This window comes from Parus major, chromosome 2 (genome assembly GCF_001522545.3).
Source record: "Parus major isolate Abel chromosome 2, Parus_major1.1, whole genome shotgun sequence".
In the NCBI taxonomy this organism is placed as follows: Eukaryota; Metazoa; Chordata; class Aves; order Passeriformes; family Paridae; genus Parus; species Parus major.
In genome coordinates, this window is record NC_031769.1 from 28,504,073 (window position 1) to 28,517,286 (window position 13,214).

General features: G+C 35.5%; 1 protein-coding gene across 1 annotated transcript in view; it reads right to left on the bottom strand.

Annotated features, from left to right (window-relative positions):
• Nucleotides 1-13,214, bottom strand: part of MEOX2 (mesenchyme homeobox 2) — a 54,195-nt gene that overhangs the window by 5,213 nt on the left and 35,768 nt on the right. The window contains exon 2 of the mRNA XM_015620229.3: nucleotides 8,589-8,761. Coding sequence (XP_015475715.1) covers nucleotides 8,589-8,761 — 173 coding nt within the window. The remainder of the gene's footprint in view (nucleotides 1-8,588; nucleotides 8,762-13,214) is intronic.

A 13,214-nucleotide genomic window follows, 5' to 3' on the forward strand; every position in this document is an offset into this window, starting at 1 on the left:
AAATAAAAATAAAAATAAAAATAAAAATAAAAATAAAAATAAAAATAAAAATAAAAATAAAAATAAAAATAATAATAAAAATAAAAATAAAAATAAAAATAAAAATAAAAATAAAAATAAAAATAAAAATAAAGGAGAAAGAAAAAAATCCTTACTGAAGTGAACTTGAAAAGTTTTTGAAATTCCCCCCAGTGAAAGAACTAGTAGTGACATTTACAACTATTGCAAAAAACTACATCCTTTAAAGAAACTTAAAGATCTACTGTGACAAACATAAAAAGATTTACAAAGCTTTTATATTTCTCTAGGCAGTTAACTCCAACAGGGCCTGAGCATGCTCACCACCTCCCAGAATCAGGTCCTGATTGCCTACTGTTTATTGAAATGCACTCCCTCTTCTCCACCCTTTGACTAGCACAACTTGAGTGTATAGAGCAAGCATATGTATGCACAGAAAACAAAGGAAGCGGCGGGAAATGAACTATATTAAAGATGATGGTAGCATTAACAGCTGTTTCTAAATCAGCACTTATGAGCCAGTCTATTGAGCACATCTGCTTACTGGCACGAAAGCCCTGTTTCTTTTCCCTTAGTCAACAAGTTGTTTAGCATCTGCATCTCCACATCTGATGATTAGGCTGTTACTTAAGATATGAGTAAATTATTTCTCATTGCGTATCCCCTGATGTACAAGATAAATGTTTTTGCTGCGACCAATTTATTTTAAGGAATCATAGAAGATGAGTCAAAACAAAGAGGTTGATATTATTAGTGTCTACATTGCCAAAAGAATTATTATATACTTATAATATATAGGTCCTTAATCTTAAGGGCCACATGATGTGTTGCATGTGTATCTTTAATGTAACTTCCTGATGTGGACATCAACAATCCTTTTGATAAAAAATGTAAATATTTCCTAAACTTCTGATTTACTGCTCCTTCTTCAACAGAACCTTTCAGTCATACAAAATTTAGGAATAATTGACTGAAAAATTCATGACTGAAGTCAAATTACCTTAGGTGCAGTATCTGCTCCCTTTCCTTTTTTAAGAAAAAAATCTTTCTCTTTATAAAAGCTATTTCCTGGAAATGAAAAATTCTTTCCTAAAACCAGGTTTTCTAGTCCAGCTTTTAGTGGCATGACTCCCAAACAAGATTAAAATTTGAGAGCCTTAAAAATTAGAAACAAGAATGTTGTGCCAGTTGTAACTGTTCTTTTGCTTTAAGGGATCCATATTTCTAAGCAAGAGTCTTTGTAGTCAGTATTTTAAAGTCCATGTTTTAGTATACTTAAATGATATGTCATGAAGACCAAAGCATCAAGCCTTTAAAGCATTCTGCCTTTGTCAGCCACTGTCCATTTTCTTTTGCTTTTATTTTTTTTAAATCTTTAAATTTACTTTCCTCTAATGCAGACAAACATATGAATAACAAAAAATAATCCTGGGTTTTCTAAATTAGAAAAAAAATGAAGTTTACTTCTAAACTTTCTTTGGCCTTGAAAACATTCCTGTAATTTTTAGATAGTACATTTATGCTGCCAAGTTTTAAGGAAAGTCAAACTCCTGAACTTTGCAGAAGTCCCTGGTGTTATACAGCTGAAGCTTACCTTTTTTGCATGTTATAGAGATAGAATTTTCATGATAGTTTATTCAGAAACTTATAGAAGTAAATAGAAATGTACAACCTACGAATAAATATGAGTTCATAGAATATTACTTGAAGGAATTCTATTTTCTATTCGAAAGAAATTCTCATAAAAATTTCAAATATATTTTAGAGATTAAAACTAGTTTAAATAAATCTTAGTATTAAATGTCTTCTTACTTATTATAAAATATTTCCAAAATCCATCACTTGAAGAAAATTGACTTATCTTTGAAAATTAATGAGTGGTACCAGAACTTTGTGATTTAAATTACTTCAGTCACCTGCCCGCTTATTTAAAATTATCTGCTCTGTGTTACATTACAGAACTGCACTGAATGTGTACAAGTACTTTGCAGCAGCTGTTGAGAAAAAGGGGAGGTTTTGGCAGGGGCACCAAGGACAGCTGGAGTTTTTGGCACCCAGGAAGGTGTAGGAGTGAGTTCTGGTTTATCGTTACTTAAAAGTCAATTGAGATTTTGGTACTTCTTAGGTGATACATTCTCCTTTCTACCTCCCACATTTAAAGAGGGATGGAATAGACATTATATTTCAGAGAACAGCAGTGACAGCAGTACTTCATTCCAGTTTCAGAAATCTTTGAGAGCACTCAGTTTACCTCCCTCTACTCCATCCAAAGAACAGTCGCCTTCTCCACCAATGGTCTTCAAAATTGATTTTATGACCAAACAGCTAATCCTCCTGAATCAAAACCTCTCTAAAGTAGTTTTTGCAGTTAACTTAAACAGAAAGACATACACTATTTCAGGTACATAGGTACCTTCCTCCTACTGATTGTTTTACATAATCTAAGGACATATTTTTTTGTAAAATTACTCTTTCCTTTTTTTTGGTTAAAGACAAAGAAAGGCAATCTGTGAGGCTGCTGCTAAAATTCCCTCTACCTTATTCTGCTGTAATATGACTTTTTAGGTGTAGTACCTAAAGGGGGCTTACAAGGACAAAGAGGGACTTTTGATAAGGGCATAGTGATAGGACAAGGGGGAATGGTTTTAAGATGAAGCAGGGTGGGTTTAGATTAGATATTAGGAAGAAATTATCTACTGTGAGGGTGAGGCTGCCCAGAGAAGTTGTGAACTCTCCATCCCTGCAAGAGCTCAAGACTCTAATGGATGAGCAACTTGGTCTAGTGAAATGTTCCCTGCCCATGGCAGGGCAGCTGGAACTAGATGATCTTTAAGGTACTCTAGCCCAAACAATTCTATGATTGTGTGATTCCAAATCCAATTTGATAACAAAATAAACAAGTAGTGGAAAACTAATTAGTGGGGAAGATGATCTGTAACTAAACTTTCCTCTTCTTGTGTAGGCATTTACCTCTGTGAATTACTCACATGTAGATTATTTTACTTCATGATAAAAAAATTGTAATATGCATCACATTGCACCCATTTTGCACAGGTCAACATTTCTCAATGAATGGCCTGCATAAAAAAAAAAATCTCCTTTATTGTACATGTTCATTTTTAACTCTCCAAAATTATTTGTTTTCCACTGATTTCTTCTATTTCTTAAAGTGACTACCGATGACAAATTTAAAAGCTCCTGTCTTGCTGAACAGGTGACTGAAGAAGCAACGTCTTTCTCAATGTGAATCTAAGAGCAAGCAGGGGTAAGTAATGGCAGTGCTTCACACACTTTGTCAAAGCAGCTGTATGAACTGCTAATATTCCTGTCTATACCACATATGGTTCTTGGCACAGGCAGAGGTTTCTCCCCACCCAGAACCTCACAGGGCTTCTCTGCAGGTGTAGGGTCCATTCACAACTAACATCTTGAAGTTCTTGGATCTTTGCATATGAATTGCTTGTTTGAGTTCAATCAATACTGCAAATTAAATATGCTGATTGAATTTTTGCCATGTGGTTTTTTTTAAAAGAATTGTTGTAAAAATCAAAATTATGCTAAGTTGTCTAGCTCTATTCTTTCCTGAGAAAGAACAGAGGTAGCACAGTAACTCTTACTGCTGGTATTTATATTGCTCAAGATAAATATCAAAGTTTTATATTATTAAGAGTGTTACTTTAAATAAACAAAAAATCTAAAGGATTTCAAGCCACACAGACTCATTATTATAGTGTGGATGGAGTGTGCTTAACACATGGAAGTGTGGAATGAGCAGCTGCCTTTCAGAGAAGATGTGACAGCATGACAATCAGATATGGTCAAGCTTGTCCTATCAAGTTTGATTTGGTTTGATTTTTGTTGAAAATATTCACCACCTAACTTCAGAAAACTAGCCTCCTAAAGTAGAAAACTAGTTATGCCATGTAATGCATGAAGAGACATTGACACTTCCAGAGGCTATGCAGAACACATGATGGAGGAATACTGAACTCTGTCTTCTTTCCTGGGTGACCAAGGGAAGCCACTCTTACCTTACCAGTGAAGTCTAAAAAATGCAGTGATTAGCCTCCCTGGATCTTTGTAATGCTGAGAAGTATTTTAATCAAGTCACTTGTGATGAAGCTTTGAGGGAACCAGGTCTGGAGAACAATTTTCTAATGGTAAACTTCATGTAGTATTTGCATGGTATTAACTCTGCAGTGCTACAGTGTGAGTTGTGCTACTATACCAAAGCATAATTTAAATAATTGTGCTGCTTGCTTTCATTTCTGAGAGAAAAACATCACAAAGCTTCTTTCTTTGTGACTCATTCCATGTTGGTACCACATGCATGGAAGTCAAACACTTGATACAAAAGCATTTTTCACTTGGATAAAATTTTGTCCTTTGCCTATGCAAAATCAGTGGCTTTAGGCCTTTTATAAGTGATTGGTAGCTTCTAGGCAGATATTGGAAATTCAAGTTGAGAAGAAATAAACCTCTTGTTGCCATCAGCAGAATTTAATCTGACTAGGTGGGATTTTCCGTTTATGTTGGCAAACTGAAGCATTACATATTTGGACTGTTTATTCCGGTAACCTTAGCTAGCCTGAAGAACTGCAACATTACTCTTTTGATTAGCTCCATGCAAAAAGCTCTTGTGAGATGGAAAGATCTCCTACTCTTTCTATATTTGGCAGGATCAACTCCATAAAAATGTCCATTTTGCCACTCCTCTGATACCCCACTGCAGCTGCTTCCTTTCCTCATCCCACAGTGAGATATTAAGAAGTCTGCATGGAACCTTCTCCAAGTTTATCTGGAGGTACAAAAAAGCCAAGAATGCACTTGTCAAGGTTACAAATATCTAGGGAACTCAGATAGTTTTTAGTTTAACTAGCTCTTCAAAATATAATGGAGGCCTGCCAGCTGAAAATTATTAACTGCTGCCTGATCTGGGATTGTGAGTGCACTCTATAGGAGAGGGGGCAAGAATTATATGTACCTATATTTCTGGAATACTTACAATACCATAATAGAGCCATCCTACCACCAGATGTGCTTATAATGCTCTCAAAGTGCACTCTTAATATCTAGGCAATTGAGGCACTTATTTCATTTCATCCTCCTGTCTTGTAACTCAGGTTTCCTTTTCAGGGAGTGATAGGATTACTTCCTTCTCCTGAGCCATATGTTGTTAGGGGTTTTTTTCCATTATTATTTTTTGTGAAATGGTCTTCCATGAGTCATTTATGTTTGAACTGATCTTTCAAATTATTTCAAAATTCAAATGAAGCCTTACTTTCATGACTGAAGAAAACTTTAATACCCTTATATAGCTTTTTAAATATGGTTAGACATATGGTTTTTTCTAAAGCTTGTTTAAATGCCAGAAAGGTAATTATGAAGTGTTAGTTGATCAGTGCCTCTTTTAATCTGTGGCGTATGGTAGAAATTATCACTATAGTCAAGAGGAAGATAGAGATTTTTAAGATAATAGGCTCCATGATTTATCTCACATCTTGGGAAATAACAGAAAGTTGTAGCTTTAGGATGACCCAACAATATTTTCCTCAGATTATTTTGTTGTTCTTCCTTCTCTGAATAATACCCTTGACATTTTTTTAAAATCCTAGTGAAAAAAATAATGCTAAACAAATATTTCTATTAGGGGTTAGGTCTACTCGCACACCTATTTTCCAAGGAGATACATTAGCTCACTCAATAGCCACTGCTATTTTTGCCATTATACTATCTAAAGCAAGTTTCAGTTTAGTGTTTTATGAGAGGTCAAGAAATCGCCCAACACGCATGTGATGAGATCAAGGCTATCACTTGTGTGTTCACTTATTTCAAACAAGGGAACTACTACCACTACTTTCAAAAAAGGAACTATCAACTATTGCATTTTCTGCAATGCAACTTTGGGGAAAAATACTAAAGAAAAATGGTTCCACAAACAGCAATTTTATAAAAATGCTACCTCACGGGAAAGGGGGGAGCATGGCAGATAATTCCATCAATATATTTTAGATAATTTTTTTGCACCTGTTTAAGGTAGGTATCAAATATGATCTCCTCTGTAGGGACAGCTAGTTTAGAAAAAAAGTAGTAACACTAGTAAGAATGAAAATAAGTGCTGTTATCACAAGAATAATGATTCATTTTGGTAATGATGGAAAGGCAGGTCCTGAAGGAGAGTTTCCTCTCTTAACTGGAGAGAAAAGAATTTAAAAGAATTAAAAGACTTAATGTCACACCATGGTCACCCTGAAGTACATTTTTAAGTCACTGGAGGAATACTGATATAAAACAAGTAAGCAAGAAGAGCTAAGTCTTTTTATTTATGGCATTCAGCTTCTGACATATTCTGCCATATACCATGGAAATCCATAACCAGATCCATGATATTTACACCATTTTTCTATCAAAGCAACATATTTGGTTTAAAGGAGAAATTTTTACTTTACAACATTACTGGGCTTAGTATGATGCAGAAGCTGAAAAATATATCCAGAATTTCCCCTCTGTTTTCATTTTTTGATTAACAATACAGTTTTTATGCTTTTTTTTCTTTCTTCTCATTTTCTCAGACCATTTTACTGTGGGAAGATACAGAACTGGATTTTATCAAACTAAAAATCTTAATGCTTTCCTTTTCTAAGGTGGTGTTGAACAGGAGGGCAGGAAGGAAGACAGGAAGGCAGAAAGGAAAGAAGGAAGGAAGGGAGTTATGTCTAGAAGCTCAGTTGTCACTCTGATAATCTGGAGAAGACGAGAAGGATTAAATTACATAATTAAATAGACTAATCACATTTCTATACAAATTATCACAATAATCAGCAGAATGCTTAAAACTGATGCTTTGTGACAGCTGGAAAACAGCAAGTACTGCCATGACTTAAATAAATTCTCTGTATATATGTATCTGGGCTGCCTTTTCTCCTCCAGAAACAATATTCAGTATTTATCTGTCCCTAAGCTAAATGCTTTCAGTTTAACTTTTTCCTTCAGGATAGTGAGCTGTCTCTTCATTTAATTGTACTACTCAACATGATCTTTGAAGAAAAAAATATAGAATTTATTAGGGAGAACACTTAAATTCTAGGCCAAATTCACCATTATTAAATATAGGGATCCAGCTGACTAATTCCTGTCAAATTGTCCAGCAGATATTTTTAAAAATTTATGATTGTTCAGTTTCATGTTGACTCTACCTTTGTAGACAAGACAAGGATACATTCCTTCTCCCCTTAGCTGTCAAAATCAGGTGTGAATATAAATGGAATAGGTAGCAGAAATTAAAAAAGGCACCATTTTATCCATTGTTTGATACAAAATGGTGTGCTTCACAAATGTAACTACTGTACTTAAGTAACTGCAAATTTCCCCAGTGAAACCTGGAAATGTGGTCAAATCAAACAAGAAATTGCTGTGTTTTTCTTGAAAAGATCGAAGGCAAAACCATTCTCTAGAAGCTTTCAAAGCAAAAAAGCTGTTGCGTTTGCTTTTGTGAGTGAACATGTTCTTTTTTTTAGAAAAGGCCGGATTTTTGCTGGATTTGATACATGTACCTATGGCAGGTGTTAATGAAACTCAAGAAAATTTCAAATCTTCTTATATGTAGGCTTCACAAATCATTATGCTATTTTGATACCAACTTTTGACTATATCATCTTACTGATTGTATCTAAAGCAATCCCTCAATCTCATATTGATTCCTGAAAAAAGAATGACTGTCTATCAGTGGGAAAAAAGCTTTCCATTTTAGTATTAAAACTGTAGGAAATATTTAATCTGATTTTGTGTGCTTGAGGCCAGTATTCTAAATTTCTTTATGGAAACACGTTTTCAAAATGTGTACCTTGATGTAATTGTTATTTGAAATGTGACGTCAATACCTATTTAGTCTATAGAGATGAGATCCTGAAACACTTTAATACATGTGTAACATGGATATTTCCATTAGAAATCAATGTGACAACATGCATGATGAAACTTAAGCACATGCAGAAGTGTTTCCTGGACCAGGGTTTGGTGAGCAGGAAACCAGTAACAGTGATAAGAAATTCCATCATCTCCTCTGCTTTCACAGAGCAGGGTAAGATAAAGGGGTTTAAAATGCCTGTATCCCAGTTTTGCTGGCGTTCCCATTTTTGCTGCCATCTGGAAACAGGATGTTCAGAAACTGCATTAATGGCCACTGCACATACTTAATAGACTGAACCAAGATGCTCATATTTGTTGCATGCAGGCAAACCAACTACTTGTGTGTACAATGTTTGGGACCTTCCCCCTATTCAGTGTGGACAGATTAGAAAAGACATGCACCCATTTAACAGACCTATTACTCGTGCATTTATCTTCCATCTCTGCCTAATAGATGAAGTTAATCTGTAAGTGGCACACATGAAAGTATAAATTACTTTCATAGCAGGCAGATAATAAATGTATATCATTTTGCTAAGAACATTCAATCTGATGTATCAACATAAGTATTAGCATTGTAAACAGGAGCTTTACTGTGAGTAGCTACTAATCACTGGCACATATTGAGCAGGAATTTAAAGTCCATTATTTTTCATCAGTACCTGTCTTTCAGTGAGGTCAAGGTTTACTGCTATCTCATATCGTCTCAGCCTGGTCAAATAGTTATGATGAGCAAATTCTGCTTCTAGCTCTCTGATTTGCTCCTTGGTGAAAGCTGTCCTTTCCTTCCTGGGTTTGCTGTTGACCTCTGTCTTATAGTTTCCTTCTTGGGAATCTGAAAAAAAAAAAAAAGCAAAAATGGATGTCATGACAAGTACAGCTGAATAGTAAACATGACCAAAAACAACAAACTAAAGGTACATTCTTCAAACTTTCTTCTCTCTGAAATACACCCTTGCTTTTATTCCTAAGGATCCTTCACTGTAAATCAGGAAAGCAGAAGTAATTCCAGCAGACTTAAGCTGCTGCTTCCATTCACACACATCAAACTTTAGCTTAAAACCTTGCAGTTTTCCATTTTCTAACGATTCTCTGAAGAATTTCTGCAAAGCTTCAATTCTTTCCCACTGTTGGCAGCTCCCAGTGCAACCAACCAGTACAGGATATGTATCATTTGATTACTGTATAATGAGTAATACTTCAAGAATCTCTCTCTCCTATCATTTCACTAATACCTTAAGCCAAAGCTGTTTTACAGCAGACACTTTAAGGTTTAGTCCAATTACACTTTCAGGAAAAGCTAACAGACAAACCACAGGAAATTGAACACACGTCAAAAAGAAGTTGCTGAGCATGTCCCATGGGTTCTTCTCCTACTCCTGCTATGGTGCAGGTAGAAACTTTTTGGCACAGCTGGTATCAATATAGGAATTTGCTACCACTGAAGCTCATTACATAAGGAACACTTTGGCCACAATCAGAGGAGCTTTGCTGAAAGTTTCATTATCACCCTCATAATTCCTTTTTGCTCTCAGAAACTGGTATATTTGGTCCTCACCCAAACTACTGAACTCAGTAACTCTGTGGCAGTCATTCTGTTGCTGTCAGTGAAGTCAGTTTAAATAAATGAATGTTCAAAATATCAGGGGAAAAAAATAAAAATAAAGAGCAATAATACAAAAAAAGAGAGTGTGAAAGAAAGAAAAAAGAAGAAATAAAAAAAAAAAGGCCAGACATTTGTAAGTTTGGGCATGATACAACACCTATAAATCCAAAATTAGCAGGAGATCAGTATGAGTATCATTAGTCAAATTCTGGCCTCAGGAACCATCTTAAAAATGTCACAGATTAATTCACACTTCAGCTGCTGATTTAAATAGAAACGTGCATCAACATCCAAATGAACTGGCTCGCAAAAAAATCACTCCCTGGGACTCTGTGTCAGATGAATCATCAGCGTGCCTGAGCCTGTCCAACTGGCCTGTGAGTCTGGTTTTAAATCTACATTTTATAAAGGTATAAGAAAATTTTCACTTTTTGTCAGTCAGTCTGTTACTTGGAAGGGAACTTTGGGGTTTTTTGGGGTTTCTTTTTTATGAAAATGGCTGATGCTTGTCTCAATTCTATAGTCATTAATTTAAAATGTTTTAAAGCTAATGGCTGCATATCACCAAACCTCTATTTTTGCTGACATGACACACAGAACTTTGCTTTAAATATGAAGTGTACTGCTGGCTGTGTCACTGAGGGTGTCCACAAAAGTTGAGTGGATTTGGGAGCTGTTCAGCCATAAGTGGAGTAGGGATTTCCTAGGGTAGAACCACATTAGATAGCAGGCCCATTGACAATAACGTGTGGCCAAGGTACATTTACAAACTCAACATAGAAAACTTGATATTTCAAAACCACCTTACACCTAGAAATTCACATTTCTTCCTTTATAATAATAGACAAACAAGAGTCACTGTAACTTCTCTCCATGTTTTTCTGTTTCGGGAACATGCACATTGGTTTTTTTCCTTTAAATTTCCTTGTCTGCCATCCCATTATAAGGTCCAAATACTAGTATTAATCCAAATACTGAATTTAAATACATAAACCCCTATATGCCCATTCCATTGAATCACTGAAGAGAGATACCTAAATCATTATGCCATTTTGGCTTACCAGATGTGTTTCATACAGGTTTGAAAGCAGATGGGTGTGCATAGTCCTCATCTGCAGTGTGACACAGAAATTAATTTCATGCAAGTAATTTCTAAAGCCCTCTTATAACTGTCCTGGTCATCCTGTGCCTGTGTGAGGTTGTGAGCCAAGAAGTTTTCCCATGTCAGTACTTGATGTAAGAAAGATCCCATGGCTCACTGCTTTCCAGACTACAGGTTGTGTCCTTCAATGAAAGTAATGTTCCCACATATGACACTGATACCATATTGAAAATTCAATGCTAGAAATGAAGACATAAGTCTGGATATACAACAGAAAGAGGGTTCAAGGCTATGAAACATTGGTAGATACTTCTATTGTGAATATTTGAAGGAAAAAACTTCAGAAGTACCCATCTGAATGTCCCCCAGGACGATACTGATCTCTGCAAGTGATTGAGACTTGTAACATAGCAATTTTTGAAAGCAGATGGTTCCATGAAGACAACAGCTTTTCTGTACAGCAGCAAATGATTTTTCATAACATTCAGAGCCAATGATTCTTGGGATACTGAAAAGGGAAGGGGATGAATACTGGGAAAAGGAAAGGGGAATATAACTGCATGAGTAGCATATGTCCATCATCTTTGCCAATAGAGAGGATTCAGAACAGCTATCAATGTTAGTCCACACAGATCCTGTGCAAATATAAGCATTCTAGGACTATTGGTTATTAAGACATTTCTTCCATTGCTGGATACTACCTTTAATTCAATGTTGAATTCTAAATACCTGAAAGCCATAGTTTTTGTCAGCAGCAAGATTCCACCAGCAGACTGACACACACAGTGGAAAACATCCAGGATTTAACTTTTATTCTTTTGAGAATATAATTGATTTGATTTGTAATAGTTGAAATACACTAAAAACCACGTGGTATATTCAAACTACTGAAAGCAGAAGTTGGAGAGGTACACAGAAACCTGGGACAGGTACAGAAAGCTGACTCCTTCTCAATACTGAGGTTAATGCAACTGGAATCCTAAGAAATCTGTTTCAATAAAACTATGGCCAGCAAGACAATAATATTTTGCTCATTGGATCTGAGATATTGAAAATAGATCAAGAAAAAAGAGACTTAAATGGATACTAGTTAGGTGATCATGAGTCTCTTACTGTCATCTGACCTGCTCACTGCAGTATTGCTGTGGTTCATGTACAGGTTGCCTTCTATATCCTATTGATGTCTGGAATTTTAGTTTTAAAATTTGGGGTCATTTTAATTTCCAAGGAGAAAGAATCTAGGTTTACTAATTGGTTGGGTTTTTTTAAACAGTCTCCATCAAGCCAAGATTGGGAACTTCCATCTCTTTCTGACCTTCAGGACTCCGTTCATATCACCTGACTAGCTTCTCTTTGGTGGAAAATGGGTGGGAGACTTGGAAGAGATTCTTGGCAGAACTCACATCAGCCTACATCTGTTCTGCAGCTGTTGCAACTAAGGCAAGAAAAAGGTCCCAAGAACCTTAGTTTTCTTCTACTGGCTACATCTTATGCCAAGTGGTAGGTGTAGAGGCAGAGAACAAAGCCTAGAGGGAACGCAGTTAGACTACTTGCCTCTCAAAAGGCACACATAAAATACATACAGATGGTACAAACCACTTGATGAAACATACAGTAATCTATATTGTCTGTCTTCCACCTTCTGCCAGACAAATTCTGGCACACTTTCAGAAGATGTAGCCTACATGCAGGTATTTGTACCTTATCAGTCTCTCTTTTGGAAACCTTTGTTCTTTGGATGTCAAGTAATGTAGGCAGTTAAACACTCCTTTGAGGGATGCAGGTCATGCCTTTTCTTAAAACTGTTTTTATCACTTTTCAAAAACTCCAGGCAGCATCTTTAATATGTCCTGTTAGACAAAAATGCTTGTTGGTAACTGATTTAAGAAGGTACCATTTGGAAAGACATTCAGAGTTAAAAATGGCTGTTCCACAAATCTTTGAAGACTTAGACTTCTGCCAAGTTTAATAACAGCTCAAGATTTATTTTCAAAAAAACATTCCTAATCACACTGTTCCCCACCCTCAAAAGTTACTTCTGCTTTACTTTAAGGGAAGGGTTGTTCTTAATCCCAACATTTGTATTCTAGCACCAGAGTTCCTATTTCTTTCTCTCTACATCAAGAGCTGAAGCATGTGAAGCAAACACAGGATCGAACTCCTATGCGTAGAATACGAACAGTGATAATTTTGATGTTTTTACTTCTCATACATGCCTAGGGGGAAAAAAAAAAAAGGCTGATCACAGAACATGGAAAGAGACTGGTGGGGATAGCTATGGCACAGAGATCTGCAAGTAAGCAGGTAGGGTCAGAATCAAAGGTAAAATATCTAAGAAACACCTATTTTTTTTCTGGATTAGTTCAAAAACTGACATACCTTCATTTCTCAGACAGAAAAGAATGTTCAGTTAATACCAGCAATAAATAAATAAATAAATAGAATTCTGAATAAAGATATTATTATGAATATGAATATGAATATGGGCATAGATATAAATATAAATATAAATATAAATATAAATATAAATATAAATATAAATATAAATATAAATATAAATATAAATATAAATATAAATAT